The 15,162-nt window shown below is 46.0% G+C and overlaps 1 protein-coding gene across 1 annotated transcript in view; it reads left to right on the top strand.

The window, feature by feature from the left end:
* TEX11 (testis expressed 11) overlaps positions 1 to 15,162 on the top strand; it is a 142,235-nt gene that overhangs the window by 85,102 nt on the left and 41,971 nt on the right. Inside the window, exons 19-21 of the mRNA XM_077827052.1 lie at positions 1,047 to 1,132; positions 1,867 to 1,920; positions 2,737 to 2,777. Coding sequence (XP_077683178.1) covers positions 1,047 to 1,132; positions 1,867 to 1,920; positions 2,737 to 2,777 — 181 coding nt within the window. The remainder of the gene's footprint in view (positions 1 to 1,046; positions 1,133 to 1,866; positions 1,921 to 2,736; positions 2,778 to 15,162) is intronic.

Genomic DNA, 15,162 nt, shown 5'->3' with positions numbered 1-15,162 from the left:
TACGTAAAAGAATAAATGGACACAAATCAAACATCAAGAATTATAACATTTAAAAACCAGTCAGAGAACACTTCAATCTCTTTGGTCACTCGATTACAGACCTAAAAGTGGCAATATTTCAACAAAAATACTTCACAAACAGACTCCAATGAGAGACTGCTGAATTGGAATTAATTTGCAAACTGGATACAATTAATTTAGGCTTGAATAAAGACTGGGAATGGATGTGTCATTACACAAAGTAAAACTATTTCCCCATGTTTATTTCATCCTCCCTACTGTTCCTCACATGTTCTTGTCAACTGCTGGAAATGGCCCACCTTGATTATCACTACAAAAGCTCCCCCACCCCACCTCTCCTGCTGGTAATATCTCACCTTACATGATTGCTCTCGTTACAGTGTGTATGGTAACACCCATTGTTTCATGTTCTCTGTGTATATAAAAAGTCCCCACTGTATTTTCCACTGCATGCATCCGATGAAGTGAGCTGTAGCTCAGGAAAGCTTATGCTCAAATAAATTTGTTAGTGTCTAAGGTGCCACAAGTACTCCTTTTCTTTTTGTGGATACAGACTAACATAGCTGCTACTCTGAATTCAGAAGGAGAAGCTGCTTATATGTTCTTAAGGAGCTCAGATTCTGGGGTTGGGAAATCCTGACGGACTATGAAAAGTTACTTGTCCCTCTTGTTTGTCTGTGAGCAGTGACTGAATGGTGTGTGCACTGAATGAATGAATATTGGCATATATAGAGCAGCCCTTTTAGCTATCTCTTGGGCTTTGCTAATAATATCCCAGGTTCTAATGGCTTCCCCAAGCTGTATTGATCCTGTTCTGTCTATGGACTGATTGTGCAAGGAATCACAGGATCTTTCCTTAAGATTTTTTCCCTTGCATCTGGGGATGTTTCTTATGCAGAATCCTCTTGCCTTTCCCCCACGAGAAGGGCATATAAACCCAGCAAACATTTTCCAGTTGTGGGTAGGATGGCGTTGTTTGACGATTGGCACAGCTTTTAGAAAACGTGTTTGTTACTTGTTTTCAGACTGAACAACAGGCTGTGGCTATCAAAGCTTTGGAGTATTTATCTCAGCACTCACAAGATTGCCAACAAGTGTTCACAGCTTTAAAGTGAGTATTTGAGATACCCGTAAAGGAAGGGAATTTCTGCTGCTTTTCTTTCTTTTAATTTTTTACATCTGATGAATTTTTAGTTTTCATGAAGGTGAAGAACTGAGCAGGTGATGTGTATTATGCTAGCCAGCAGCTCCTATGCTGTTCAAATTCAGAGCATCCCATGACATTGCAAAACATACCTCAATCCTGAACTGCCACACCTTTAGCCAAGCCTGTCATAGGCCTCTCTTGAGCAGTGGATGCCAGTTGCTCTGAGTTTAATGTTTTTGTGATGTGGACAAATGACCAGTAGTGACTAGAATGAAACTACAACAAATGCATTTGACTTGCTAGCGATGATCTCCAGAGGTGAAAAGACTGATTTGGTATCTAGCCCTAGAACTTGGGTTTGTTGATAACTAAGTAATTTTTTAAAATATCATGTTAAAATATTCTATCCTATTTTAAAAATAATAATTATAAGACAAACATATTTCTTCTGTTGTTTACCCCAAGCCAGCCAGGCATTGATTTAGCAAAGTGGAGGACAAAATAAATGGTGAGGATGGGAAAAATCTTACAAAGTTCTTAATCCCAATCTGATACCCTGTATCTTTCAGCAGGTATATTGAATTAATGGAATGAGAAGAGCTGGGAAAATGTTGTCTCTTGTTGGGGCTGAAAAGGCACAAAATACTGATGGAGATGTAATTTCTAAGTCTCATTTTCTGTGTTTCTCTTGCATGTAGGTGTTTGGTTCGCCTTGTGTTGTCAAAAGTCATGGCAGAACCCAAAGAGAATAGGTGAGGCCATTTGCTAAATACATTTCTGTACTATGATTGCCCACTTAAAAAGGTATATATGGTTTTTATTTTCTTAACGTGATTATGGGACCAGTCCCTATTCAAGTCAAACACCAGTTGACATAACTGAATAAGAACTTCAGGGACTGGGCCTAGTGGCATCAAGTGCGAACATCTCTTCACCTTCTATAACTTTCCTCCAAGTACCTGCATTCCTCCCCCTCTCCTGTTAACTGGATGCGAGCATGATATTAAATCAGTCCTCAGTGGGGAATGTGGATCAGGCTGCTTCTCTGAGGTTGACATCTCCGGTTGACATTTGGAGGATGTGCCTGTCAAGAGCTCTGAGAACTGTGTGGTCTTCCCTGGCAGAGATCAAGCATTTTTCAACTCTGTGTTGAGTGCCCAAAAGCCCGGGAAAGGAATACTGTTGATGGTAGACAATGGGTCTCCTTGGACTGGGCTCTATCACTTTGCTATGACCCAAGTTGGAGTTAGTGCCATACAGCTTAGTTCTGATATTGCAAGGAAACAAGGCTATGAAAATGAAACTTGGAAGATGAGTCTGTGGCCTCCCTTCTGAAAATCTCCTACAACACTCATCCTTTGGGCCTACAGATCTACAGGTCTATAACGCTCTTACTCTTACTATGGGCCTGCAATGCTGCTACTCCAGGTCTTACAACACTATGGGTTTTGAGTCTATATGCTTTTGACAAAAGCAGGAGTACTGTATCTGTAATTAAAGTTATTGTATTCTGTCATACCATATAAAATAATAAAGGTTTGTAAAACTGGATTTTTCTTCCACTCTAGGACTAAATATATGGACATGCTTGTGACTTACTTGACCTCAGGTGCGTAGTTTAATTTCTATTTTCTGTGGTTGTACATCTATGAACATGTTGATGGTACAGTTAATGCTGTGTTTTTCTGCTCTGGAAAGTCTGCAGACTAGAGCTGGAAGAGCTTCATTCCTAATAGGGCCTGTAACAGTGTTAGCTGCGTTCCTCAGACAAAAGGCTCCCCCGTCCTACACAGTTTCCCCTTGGGGAAACGTTACTTAACGATCACAAATGCAGTCAAAACAATCAGGTACCAGCCACACTAGCAGGCTTAGGAGCTTCAGTCTGGGATGGCCCGAAGTGACAGTTCTCTACTCTATCTGCATGGTTAGGGCTCAAAACAGCATCTTTATTAGGCAAGCAGGAGCTATGACAAAAGAAAAGGTTGTTTTGTTGTTATGAGTTTTCAGTGTGAATTTATAAATTTGGTAGTTAAAGGCCAAGTGCTGGGCTCTTCATTGTCCTAGCTATTTACAAGAAGAGGATTGTTTATATTAAAGTGACTTCTGTTCTTCCTCTGAAACGTAGAAACTGCAGAAAATAATATAAAGTTGGTAAGAGAAGTGAGGGGCTAATTACAATACTGACACTCACTTCAGTTTACCCCTCGCCTCCCTCCCAAAGAATCCCTCTTCTTCTTCGAGTAGTGTTCCTATGGGTGATCCACTGTAGTTGTGTCTCATCCCTGTGCTGCTGATCAGAGAACTTTGGTAGCAATGTCTGTTGGGCCCACAAACGTGCTGTCTCTCCTTGTGCTGCACCACAAGGCAAACCAGTGTGTGCAGGCTAACTGTCCTCAGTTCAGAGTAACAGCCGTGTTAGTCTGTATTCGCAAAAAGAAAAGGAGTACTTGTGGCACCTTAGAGACTAACGAATTTATTTGAGCATGAGCTTTCGTGAGCTACAGCTCACTTCATCAGATGCATACCGTGGAAACTGCAGCAGACTCTATATATACACAGAGAATATGAAACAATACCTCCTCCCACCCCACTGTCCTGCTGGTAATAGCTTATCTAAAAGCCATTTCCAGCACAAATCCAGGTTTTCTCACCCTCCACCCCCCCACACAAATTCACTCTCCTGCTGGTGATAGCCCATCCAAAGTGACAACTCTTTACACAATGTGCATGATAATGAAGTTAGGCCATTTCCTGCACAAATCCAGGTTCTCTCACTCCCTCACCCCCCTCCAAAAACCCACCCCCATACACACACAAACTCACTCTCCTGCTGGTAATAGCTCATCCAAACTGGCCACTCTCCAAGTTTAAATCCAAGTTAAACCAGAACATCGGGGGGGGGAGAGGGTAGGAAAAAACAAGAGGAAATAGGCTACCTTGCATAATGACTTAGCCACTCCCAGTCTCTATTTAAGCCTAAATTAATAGTATCCAATTTGCAAATGAATTCCAATTCAGCAGTTTCTCGCTGGAGTCTGGATTTGAAGTTTTTTTGTTTTAAGATAGCGACCTTCATGTCTGTGATTGCGTGACCAGAGAGATTGAAGTGTTCTCCGACTGGTTTATGAATGTTATAATTCTTGACATCTGATTTGTGTCCATTTATTCTTTTACGTAGAGACTGTCCAGTTTGACCAATGTACATGGCAGAGGGGCATTGCTGGCACATGATGGCATAAATCACATTGGTGGATGTGCAGGTGAACGAGCCTCTGATAGTGTGGCTGATGTTATTAGGCCCTGTGATGGTGTCCCCTGAATAGATATGTGGGCACAATTGGCAACGGGCTTTGTTGCAAGGATAAGTTCCTGGGTTAGTGGTTCTGTTGTGTGGTATGTGGTTGTTGGTGAGTATTTGCTTCAGGTTGCGGGGCTGTCTGTAGGCAAGGACTGGCCTGTCTCCCAAGATTTGTGAGAGTGTTGGGTCATCCTTTAGGATAGGTTGTAGATCCTTAATAATGCGTTGGAGGGGTTTTAGTTGGGGGCTGAAGGTGACGGCTAGTGGCGTTCTGTTATTTTCTTTGTTAGGCCTGTCCTGTAGTAGGTAACTTCTGGGAACTCTTCTGGCTCTATCAATCTGTTTCTTTACTTCCGCAGGTGGGTATTGTAGTTGTAAGAAAGCTTGACAGAGATCTTGTAGGTGTTTGTCTCTGTCTGAGGGGTTGGAGCAAATGCGGTTGTATCGCAGAGCTTGGCTGTAGACGATGGATCGTGTGGTGTGGTCAGGGTGAAAGCTGGAGGCATGCAGGTAGGAATAGCGGTCAGTAGGTTTCCGGTATAGGGTGGTGTTTATGTGACCATTGTTTATTAGCACTGTAGTGTCCAGGAAGTGGATCTCTTGTGTGGACTGGACCAGGCTGAGGTTGGTGGTGGGATGGAAATTGTTGAAATCATGGTGGAATTCCTCAAGGGCTTCTTTTCCATGGGTCCAGATGATGAAGATGTCATCAATATAGCGCAAGTAGAGTAGGGGCTTTAGGGGACGAGAGCTGAGGAAGCGTTGTTCTAAATCAGCCATAAAAATGTTGGCATACTGTGGGGCCATGCGGGTACCCATAGCAGTGCCGCTGATCTGAAGGTATACATTGTCCCCAAATGTGAAATAGTTATGGGTAAGGACAAAGTCACAAAGTTCAGCCACCAGGTTAGCCGTGACATTATCGGGGATAGTGTTCCTGACGGCTTGTAGTCCATCTTTGTGTGGAATGTTGGTGTAGAGGGCTTCTACATCCATAGTGGCCAGGATGGTGTTATCAGGAAGATCACCGATGGATTGAAGTTTCCTCAGGAAGTCAGTGGTGTCTCGAAGGTAGCTGGGAGTGCTGGTAGCGTAGGGCCTGAGGAGGGAGTCTACATAGCCAGACAATCCTGCTGTCAGGGTGCCAATGCCTGAGATGATGGGGCGCCCAGGAGTTCCAGGTTTATGGATCTTGGGTAGTAGATAGAATATCCCAGGTCGGGGTTCCAGGGGTGTGTCTGTGCGGATTTGATCCTGTGCTTTTTCAGGAAGTTTCTTGAGCAAATGCTGTAGTTGCTTGTGGTAACTCTCAGTGGGATCAGAGGGTAATGGCTTGTAGAAACTCGTGTTGGAGAGCTGCCGAGCAGCCTCTTGTTCATATTCCGACCTATTCATGATGACAACAGCACCTCCTTTGTCAGCCTTTTTGATTATGATGTCAGAGTTGTTTCTGAGGCTGTGGATGGCATTGCGTTCCGCATGGCTGAGGTTATGGGGCAAGTGATGCTGCTTTTCCACAATTTCAGCCCGTGCACGTCGGCGGAAGCACTCTATGTAGAAGTCCAGTCTGCTGTTTCGACCTTCAGGAGGAGTCCACCTAGAATCCTTCTTTCTGTAGTGTTGGTAGGGAGACCTCTGTGGATTAGTATGTTGTTCAGAGGTATTTTGGAAATATTCCTTGAGTCGGAGACGTCGAAAATAGGATTCTAGGTCACCACAGAACTGTATCATGTTCGTGGGGGTGGAGGGGCAGAAGGAGAGGCCCCGGGATAGAACAGCTGCTTCTGCTGGGCTGAGAGTATAGTTGGATAGGTTAACAATATTGCTAGGTGGGTTGAGGGAACCATTGCTGTGGCCCCTTGTAGCATGTAGTAGTTTAGAAAGTTTAGTGTCCTTTTTCTTTTGTAGAGAAGCAAAGTGTGCGTTGTAAATGGCTTGTCTAGTTTTAGTAAAATCCAGCCACGAGGAAGTTTGTGTGGAAGGTTGGTTTTTTATGAGAGTATCCATTTTTGAGAGCTCATTCTTAATCTGTCCCTGTTTGCTGTAGAGGATGTTGATCAGGTGATTCCGCAGTTTCTTTGAGAGCGTGTGGCACAAGCTGTCAGCATAGTCTGTGTGGTATGTAGATTGTAATGGATTTTTTACCTTCAGTCCTTTTGGTACGATGTCCATCTGTTTGCATTTGGAAAGGAAGATGATGTCTGTCTGTATCTGTGCAAGTTTTTTCATGCAGTTGATAGATTTCCACTCCATACGGCTAAATGCAGTGCCTTGCATAATGACAGGTTTCAGAGTAACAGCCGTGTTAGTCTGTATTCGCAAAAAGAAAAGGAGTACTTGTGGCACCTTAGAGACTAACCAATTTATTTGAGCATGAGCTTTCGTGAGCTACAGCTCACTTCATCAGATGCATACCGTGGAAACTGCAGCAGACTCTATATATACACAGAGAATATGAAACAATACCTCCTCCCACCCCACTGTCCTGCTGGTAATAGCTTATCTAAAAGCCATTTCCAGCACAAATCCAGGTTTTCTCACCCTCCACCCCCCCACACAAATTCACTCTCCTGCTGGTGATAGCCCATCCAAAGTGACAACTCTTTACACAATATTCTCTGTGTATATATAGAGTCTGCTGCAGTTTCCACGGTATGCATCTGATGAAGTGAGCTGTAGCTCACGAAAGCTCATGCTCAAATAAATTCGTTAGTCTCTAAGGTGCCACAAGTACTCCTTTTCTTTTTGTCCTCAGTTCGCTACCGCCCGGACTAGAGATGGAGCCTTTAGCTGCTTGTTAGCGGATCATTAGCTCTCCTTTTCAGTTGTTAATCTTTAGATTTTAGAAACCCTTTAGCCTTCTTTTGACTTTTATTTGGCAGTGCCTTTAAAAAAAGACCATCAACAAAAAGAAGAAAGAAAGACTTTATTCTTGTGTCGACCCCAAGTGTTGGGTGACCCCCCTGGATAAGGATATGCCTGGCTCTCTGGGCTTCAAGAATTGTCGCACTTCCAGAGAAACAATCCCAGTTTTGGACAAGCACTCCTCTTGCATTCACTGTCTCGGAGTGGGCCACATCCAACAAAAGTGTTCCCTCTGCCAGTAGTTCCAACCGAGATCCCACAAGGACAGAGAGCTCTGCCAGAAAATCATCTTTATAGTAGCGGCTCTCCGACCCCAGCCCTCCAGTGGACGTGACTCTTCTCTTCAACCTTGATTTTGAAGGATAGTGAGTCAAAGAAATGGTCCGGGGACTCCTCTCACAAGTTGAAAAAGAGAGTGGGAAGATCCCTCAGCGAGCCCAGGGATACCTCAAAGCAATCACCACCTTGCTTGGTATCCTCCGCACTGCTGGCACCAAGATCACCCTGCACCCACGTCTCACGGCGAATGTCCAGTACCGTTGATAGGCCCATGGACCGTTTGGGGACAGACACCGAATCTTCGGTACAGATACACAAGGGCAAATACCCTAAGACGCTCCCGGTATGCGAGCTGTCAGTACTGCCAGCAGCATTCGCCCATGCGGCACTGGAGAGATTGGTATGGGTGAAGTTCCCATCTGCCCTGGCACCACCACCGATGCCAGGACACTTGGTACAGGTAGAATTCCATCAGGCTGGTGACCTGGCTTTGTTGACTTTCAGCACCTAGAGAGCTCATGCTGAAAAGAAGTACAAGAGGTTCTCCTGCACAGCAGAAAGTCCTCCATAGGACACTCTTACCTGCAGAAATGGTCCAAGTTGCAGATTTGGTGCACGTCCCACCAAACCTCTTCAGTGTCAGCAACTCTTCTGCATATTCTGGAATATACCCGACTGGTAAAAAATTGGGGTTATCCCTGAGCTCCCTGAATGTCCACCTAGCAGCTATTATAGCATTTCACCAACCCAAGAAGGGTTATTGTACTATCACACCCGACAACTAAGAGGTTCCACCTCTTCATAGGCAGGTATCCTAAGAACACGAGCCAGTCACTCAAGACAGTTAAGAAAAGGTCTTTGAGTCCCTGTAGCGAGCTCTGATCAAGCTGGACACAATCGCCAGCTCCATCGGGATCACTGGTACCGACGGCGCCGAAGACGCCTAAAGCTAGTACCCATGGAATGCCCGGTACCGAGCTGACAGAGCAAGTTGTTCTGCCCAAAGACCTGATGGGTATGGGCAAAGAAGTACCAGTACCATGAGGGCTTGAACGACATGGAATATCCGCCCTGGGGAAGGCTATGTGGGCATGGACATCAGCACTGGCACCAACCCCAGTGCATATGGCACTGACTGACCGTACAACCAGGTCCACATCTCCAGTGCCATCAGTACAGACCTCTTGGCACTGACAACCACCACCAATACCGACGCCCTTTGCACCACCATATTTCCAATGCTCAGTGGATCTCTTGGTGTCTGATGCACTGGACTCACCCCTGCTCAGGACCAGGGTCCTCTCACCAAGTTCTCCCAGAGTATTGGATTTGATGACATCTCCCTGCTGGTTTCAGAGTAGCAGCCGTGTTAGTCTGTATTCGCAAAAAGAAAAGGAGTACTTGTGGCACCTTAGAGACTAACAAATTTATCTGAGCATAAGCTTTCGTAAGCTACAGCTCACTTCATTGGATGCATTCCCTGCTGTGCACCACCTTTTTCATCATTCGAGTTGGAAAGTGAGTGAGAGGGCTTGGATTCCCATTAGGACTGTCAATTAACTCAAGTGATTAACTCCTGAAGAACATTACTACACTGGAAGACTATACTAATTCAGTGTTCCAGGAACCATCTCACTTACAACCATCAGGCAGGATTGACCCGGAATGGACAGCTCCACCATTCCAACAGGAGCAATTTTCAGATTCGGACAAATCTGAAACCTCTGGTAATAGGTGGTCCCTACTTCATTCCCACAGAGAGAGTCAAGCCTGGACAGGCAATCCAGGACTTACAGTTGCTACTCTTATGGACATGACCTCCCTAGGAACTGATGGATCGCCATGCCTTGGGGTCCCCCTCAAACAGTTGGCCCCTCTTTTTGGCCTTAGATCCCAATACCACATGTATAGGACCCACTCAGGAGTCTTTCCCCTCTTCTCCCATGCATCAACAACTGGTTCCACTGGAGTATGAGGAGGAGGAGGATGTTGAACCAGAACCGCAGGTACCGATGATTCCAATGGGAATCCCATCCTGTTGCCTGGAGGAGGTGGTCTCTCCTTCTTCACCATCCCCACCAGCTGACCATAAGCAACAGCAGGACTTATTATGAAGAGTGGCTAACAATCTCCAGATATCTCTGGAGGAAGTCCAAGACTTGGTAGCCAAGTATGTCTTTAATAACTACTCTAGGTTGGCGGCCTTTCAGCAGAAACTTTCCTCTCAGGACAGAGCCCAGTTCCTCTCTCTTTTAAAGGAGGGCAGGTTGGTGATTATAAATGGCCCTTCTGGCTGCAGTTGATGTAGCAGATACACCATCCAGAAACTTGGTCACGGATATTGTTATGAGGAGGGACTTGTGATTGCAATCCTCAGGCTTCCCCAGGGAGGTGCAAAATATCATCCAAGGTCTTCTCTTTGATGAGTCCAACCTTTTTAATGAGAAGACTGATGACGCTTTCAATAACCCTCTGCTTCCTGGGGATCTACACACCAGTCTTAAGGAGGAAGCACCAAAGGGAAATCTATAAACCAAGACCACCTCCTCCTCATACATTCTACTATCAGTGTTCTGCTGAGCCTCCCCACAAGCAACAGAAGACACAGAGAACCTGCTTTTTGGCCCCCTCTATCACTGCGACCCAATCCCAGCCCACTACTAGGAGCCACTTTGACATTTTAATTGAGATCTGCTTGTCATCTCTGATGCCACCTGCCCCTTCTTCTGTCACCTATGGAGGCTGTCTCACTCTGTTCGCCCGCAAATGGGAGCTAATCATGATGGACAGTTGGGTCTTGGAAGATTGTCCATCAGGGATACTCCATAGAGTTCCTTTCCCTCCCTTCCTCCTTCACAAACCCCCTTCCCAGTCCCCCTTTGAGGACCATTCTCATTAGGCGATTCATCATCAAGAAGCAGAATTCCTATTGCACCAAGGGTCAGTAGAGCTCATCCTGCCTCAGTATCAAGGAATTGGGTACTATTCTCTGTATTTCCTAATTCCCAGAAAAGAAGATGAGTGGAGACCCATTTTGGATCTTTGACAACTCAACATCTTCATTTGGAAGTTGAAAATCAGGGTGGTTACACTGGTATCAGTAATACCCTCTTGTTAAGAAAAGATGTGGTTCGTGGTTCTCGACACGAAGGAAGCATATTTTCATATAGACACTCCTCCCACAAGGTTCCTACATTTTATGGGGGTCCGGGAGCACTTCCAATTCTGAGTCCTCCCCTTCAGACTAGTGATGGCCCCCAGCATGCTCATGAATGTTTTCTTCATGGTGGCGACCCAGATGAGACATCAGGGCCACACAGTCTTTCTGTATCTCAACTATTGACTCCTGGTAGGTCACTCATGATGGAATGTCAGCTCAGCTATTCAATGCCTTATTCAAAGTCTTGCAGCCCTGGAGGTTGTGTGAACAGAGAAGTGTCCCTTTTATCCCCCACAAAGACAATAAACTTTACAGGGGCAATGTTGGACTCTGTTTCTGAAAGTGTCAACATTGTAACATATGCATCCCTTCTAGAGTGGGATGTCCACCTGAACAGTCACATTGTGTAGGGCACATGGAACCTGGAGGAGGCCAGATTACATATCAACATCCTGGAGCTGCAGGCAGTCTACCTTGCATGCAAGGCCTTCCTCCCACTCATTTGCTCCACATCCCAGTGATGTTGAGCAATATCACCGCTGTGGTCTATATACACAAACAAGGAGGAGCGAGATTTCTTTCACTTTGTCTGGAGGCAGTTGGGCTTTGGAATTGTTGCATGAGGCACAACGTCACCATCCAGGTAGCATACCTCCTGGGAGTTCACAACTCCTTAGCAGACAACCTTAGCAGGCACTTCTTGGTGGACCACGAGTGGGGAAATCCAGAATTGTTCTGTCAGAAATATTCACGCAGTGGGGCTTAGCTCTATCGGACCTCTTTGTATTATAAATGAACAAAAAAAATTCCTCGTTATTGTTCTAGAGGATCCATAGGCTGTGACATCCAAGGTAATACTCTTGTTTATCATGGAAAAGTGGTTTCAGGTATGCTTTTCCTCCCACTCCCCTGATTCCCCAGGTGCTGAGAAAGATACGTTGCAAAGAGGCCATGTCATTCTTCTAGTACCCTACTGGCCCAGACAGTTTTGTTTCCCAGAGCTTCTGACAATGTCAGTCCACCCTCCAATTAAAATCCACCCCTTCCCAGAACTTCTGATGCAGGACAGGGGCAGGGTCAAACACCCCAACTGAGGCTCTCTTCACCTCATGGCCTGATGTTTGGATCAGTGTTGGAAGTAGAGGGCTCTTGTTCGTTCCCTCTCCAAGCTATACTTACCCAGCGTAGCAATGAATCCTGAACCTGTTATTTGGCTAAATGGAAATGCTTCTCCACCTTGATGCAGCACAGTCAGTCTCACCCAGTCTTCCCAAGCATCCCTATTGTTTTAGATTACCTCCTGTTTCTAATAAACTCTGGTCTCTCAATCAGCTCGTTATGAGTACATGGAGCACCCATTAGTGCCTTCCTCCTTTCAGTAGAGGGTGGTCTGTCTTTACTCACCCAACAGGGGAATGAGAGACAGGGACTGGATCACTTGATGATTACTTGTTTTGTTCTTTCCCTCTGGGACAGCTGGCATTGACCACTGTCAGATGACAGGATACGGGCTAGATGGACCGTTGGTCTGACTGTTCTTATGTATGGCTGTTCTTATGTAACTACGACACAGTTCATGAAGGGACTCGTAAGGCCTCATGGCCAGTCATTAAACCCACACCACTATGAGATCTGAACCTTGTGCTGTCAAAACTTACTGGTCCTTTGAACTCTTAGCAACATGTTCCACGTCCCTCCTATCCACGAAGGTGGCGTTTTTAGTGGCCATCATTTTGGCCAGTAGGGTCAGCAAACTGGGAGCTCTCATGGTGGACCCCCTCCCCTTTATATTATTTCATAAGAACAAAGTATCCCTTCACCTTCACCCTAAATTTCTACTGAAGATCATCTATGAATTCCACCGTAACCAGTGTATTCACTTACATGTTCTTTTTCTGAAACTCTGCTTTCTGCTTTGTCTGAAGAGAAGAGACTTCACTCCTTCAACATCAGATGTGCATTGGCCTTTTACCTGCAAAAAAACGAGGCCATCAGGAAGTCTCCGAGACTCTGTCGCGATAGCAGAGAGATCCCGTGGTCAAGCTAAATCCTCTCAGAAGATTTCTAAGTGGGTTCTATTTGTATTATTGAATGCTACAAACTGGCATGCATCCTGCCTCCCTGCGGTATAATGGCCCACTCCATGAGAGAGCAGGCTGCCACGGCAACATCCCTGCAGCAGGTCCCGATACAGGACATATGCAGAGCAGCCACCTGGAGCTCCATACCCACATTTGCTAGGCATTATGTTCTAGCTGTGGATGCAGCAGTGGGATCTGTAGTACTGCACACATTTGTTTCTGGCTTCCTTGCGCACACGTCCAATCTGAGAACTGCTTGTCAGTCACCCATGTGTGGAATATACATAGGGACCAGCACTTGAAGATAGAATGAAGGTTACTTACTGTAACTGAAAGTTCTTTGAGATGTGTGGTCTATATCTATTACCCTACCTGCCCTCTGTTCCTTCTACTTCAGCTCTGGATTGGATTCGTGGTAAGAAGAGGAACTGTGGGGGCATTGACCCTCACTGCCTCATGTACCCTCGCTCAGGAGCACGAGGTGATCTTTTGTGCATGTACAGGCCAATGGACAATGCTTGTTAAAATCTGTGAGCTCAGGCGCATGGTGTGCATCGTGGGCAGCGCATGAACTGCTGGCTGGAGAAGGCTAGCCCCTGGCCCTGCCCCTTCCACCTAAGGCCCTGCCCCTTCTGCGCCCCTGGAACACAGAGCCCCCCCACTGCAGCTGTCGGCCCCCGCCCCAGGCTGGCTAGTGCCCGCAGCCTCCCCAGCCCTGGAGCGCTGGGAGGCAGAGCATGCAGCAGTGCCACTGCAGCCTCCCCCGCCCCAGAGCATGGTGGTGCCGCAACCCCCCAGCCCTGGAGAGCCAGGAGAGAGAGCGCGTGGCACCGGGAGGGAGAGCGCGTGGCACCGGGAGGGAGAGCGTGTGGCACGGCCACAGCCCCGGGAAGGTGGGCGGCATGACCCCAGCCACTGGAGCTCAGCGGCACCCTCAGAGCGGGACCCTCGGGGTGGAGTGTGGGCGGGGCCACGCCTGGCTGTTTGGGGAGGCACAGTCTCCCCTGCCCACCACTCATGATGTGCATGCATATCCTATGTGTGAAATACAGGGACCACACATCTCAAAGAATTTCCAGTTACAGGAAGTAACCTCTCTTTTTACTAGACATTTTCTCTCCTCTCTTCCTGTCTTGGAAGCCCCTGAGAAAATATACATTTAGTCCTGTAGCTGCTGTAGTTACCATGACCATGTCAGGGAGAGTGAAGAGCTCATGTAATAGAATCATAGGGCTAGAAGGGATCTCGAGAGGTCATCTAGTCCAGTCCTCTGCATTCATGGCAGGACTAAGTATTATCTAGACCATCCCTGACAGGTGTCTGTCTAACCTGCTCTTAAAAATCTCCAATGACAGAGATTCCACAACCTTCCTAGGCAATTTATTCCAGTGCTTAACCACCCTGACAGTTAGCAAGCTTTTCCTAATGTCCAACCTAAATCCTCCTTGCTGCAGCTTAAGCCCATTGCTTCTTGTCCTATCTTCAGAGGCTAAGGAGAATATTTTTTCTCCTTCCTCCTTGTAACAACCTTTTATGTACTGGAAAACTGTTATCATGTCCCCCCTCGGTCTTCTCTTTTCCAGACTAAACAAGCTCAGTTATTTGAATCTTCCCTCACAGGTCATGTTTTCTAGACCTTTAATAATTTTTGTTGCACTTCTCTGGACTTTCTCCAATTTGTCTACATCTTTCCTGAAATGTGGCGCACAGAACTGGACACAATACTCCAGTTGAGGCCTAATCAGCGTGGAATAGAGCAGAAGAATTACTTCTTGTGTCTTGCTTACAACACTCCTGCTAATACATCCCAGAACGATGTTTGCTTTTTTTGCAACAGTATTACACTGTTGGCTCATATTTAGCTTGTGAGCCACTATGACTCCCAGATCCCTTTCTGCAGTACTCCTTCCTAGGCAGTCATGTCCTATTTTGTAGGTGTGCAACTGATTGTTCCTTCCTAAGTGGAGTACTTTGCCTTTGTCCATGTTGAATTTCATCCTGTTTTTTTCAGACCATTTCTCCAGTTTGTCCAGATCATTTTGAATTTTAATTCTATCCTCCACTGAAGAAGTTTCCTCCACTGGACTCAAGTGGGACCCTAAGAATAGTATTTCAGAGGGCTGAGGGGATTAATTTTCTTGCCCCAACCTCCTCCCATCAGATTAAGCCAAACCCCACAGACCCCCAGTTGGGCCCCAATGTCAATGAATTTCTTGGTGAAGGGGCATGACTCATTTTGTTTGTATGTCCCTTGTGACAGTCCTGCCTATCTAGCTGGAAATGCTAGTTTTGGGCTCATTCTAATGTTTTT

Source organism: Eretmochelys imbricata, chromosome 9 (genome assembly GCF_965152235.1).
Source record: "Eretmochelys imbricata isolate rEreImb1 chromosome 9, rEreImb1.hap1, whole genome shotgun sequence".
Lineage (NCBI taxonomy): Eukaryota > Metazoa > Chordata > Testudines > Cheloniidae > Eretmochelys > Eretmochelys imbricata.
Note: the sequence above shows the minus strand (reverse complement) of the source record. Positions and strands in the feature narration are given on the sequence as shown.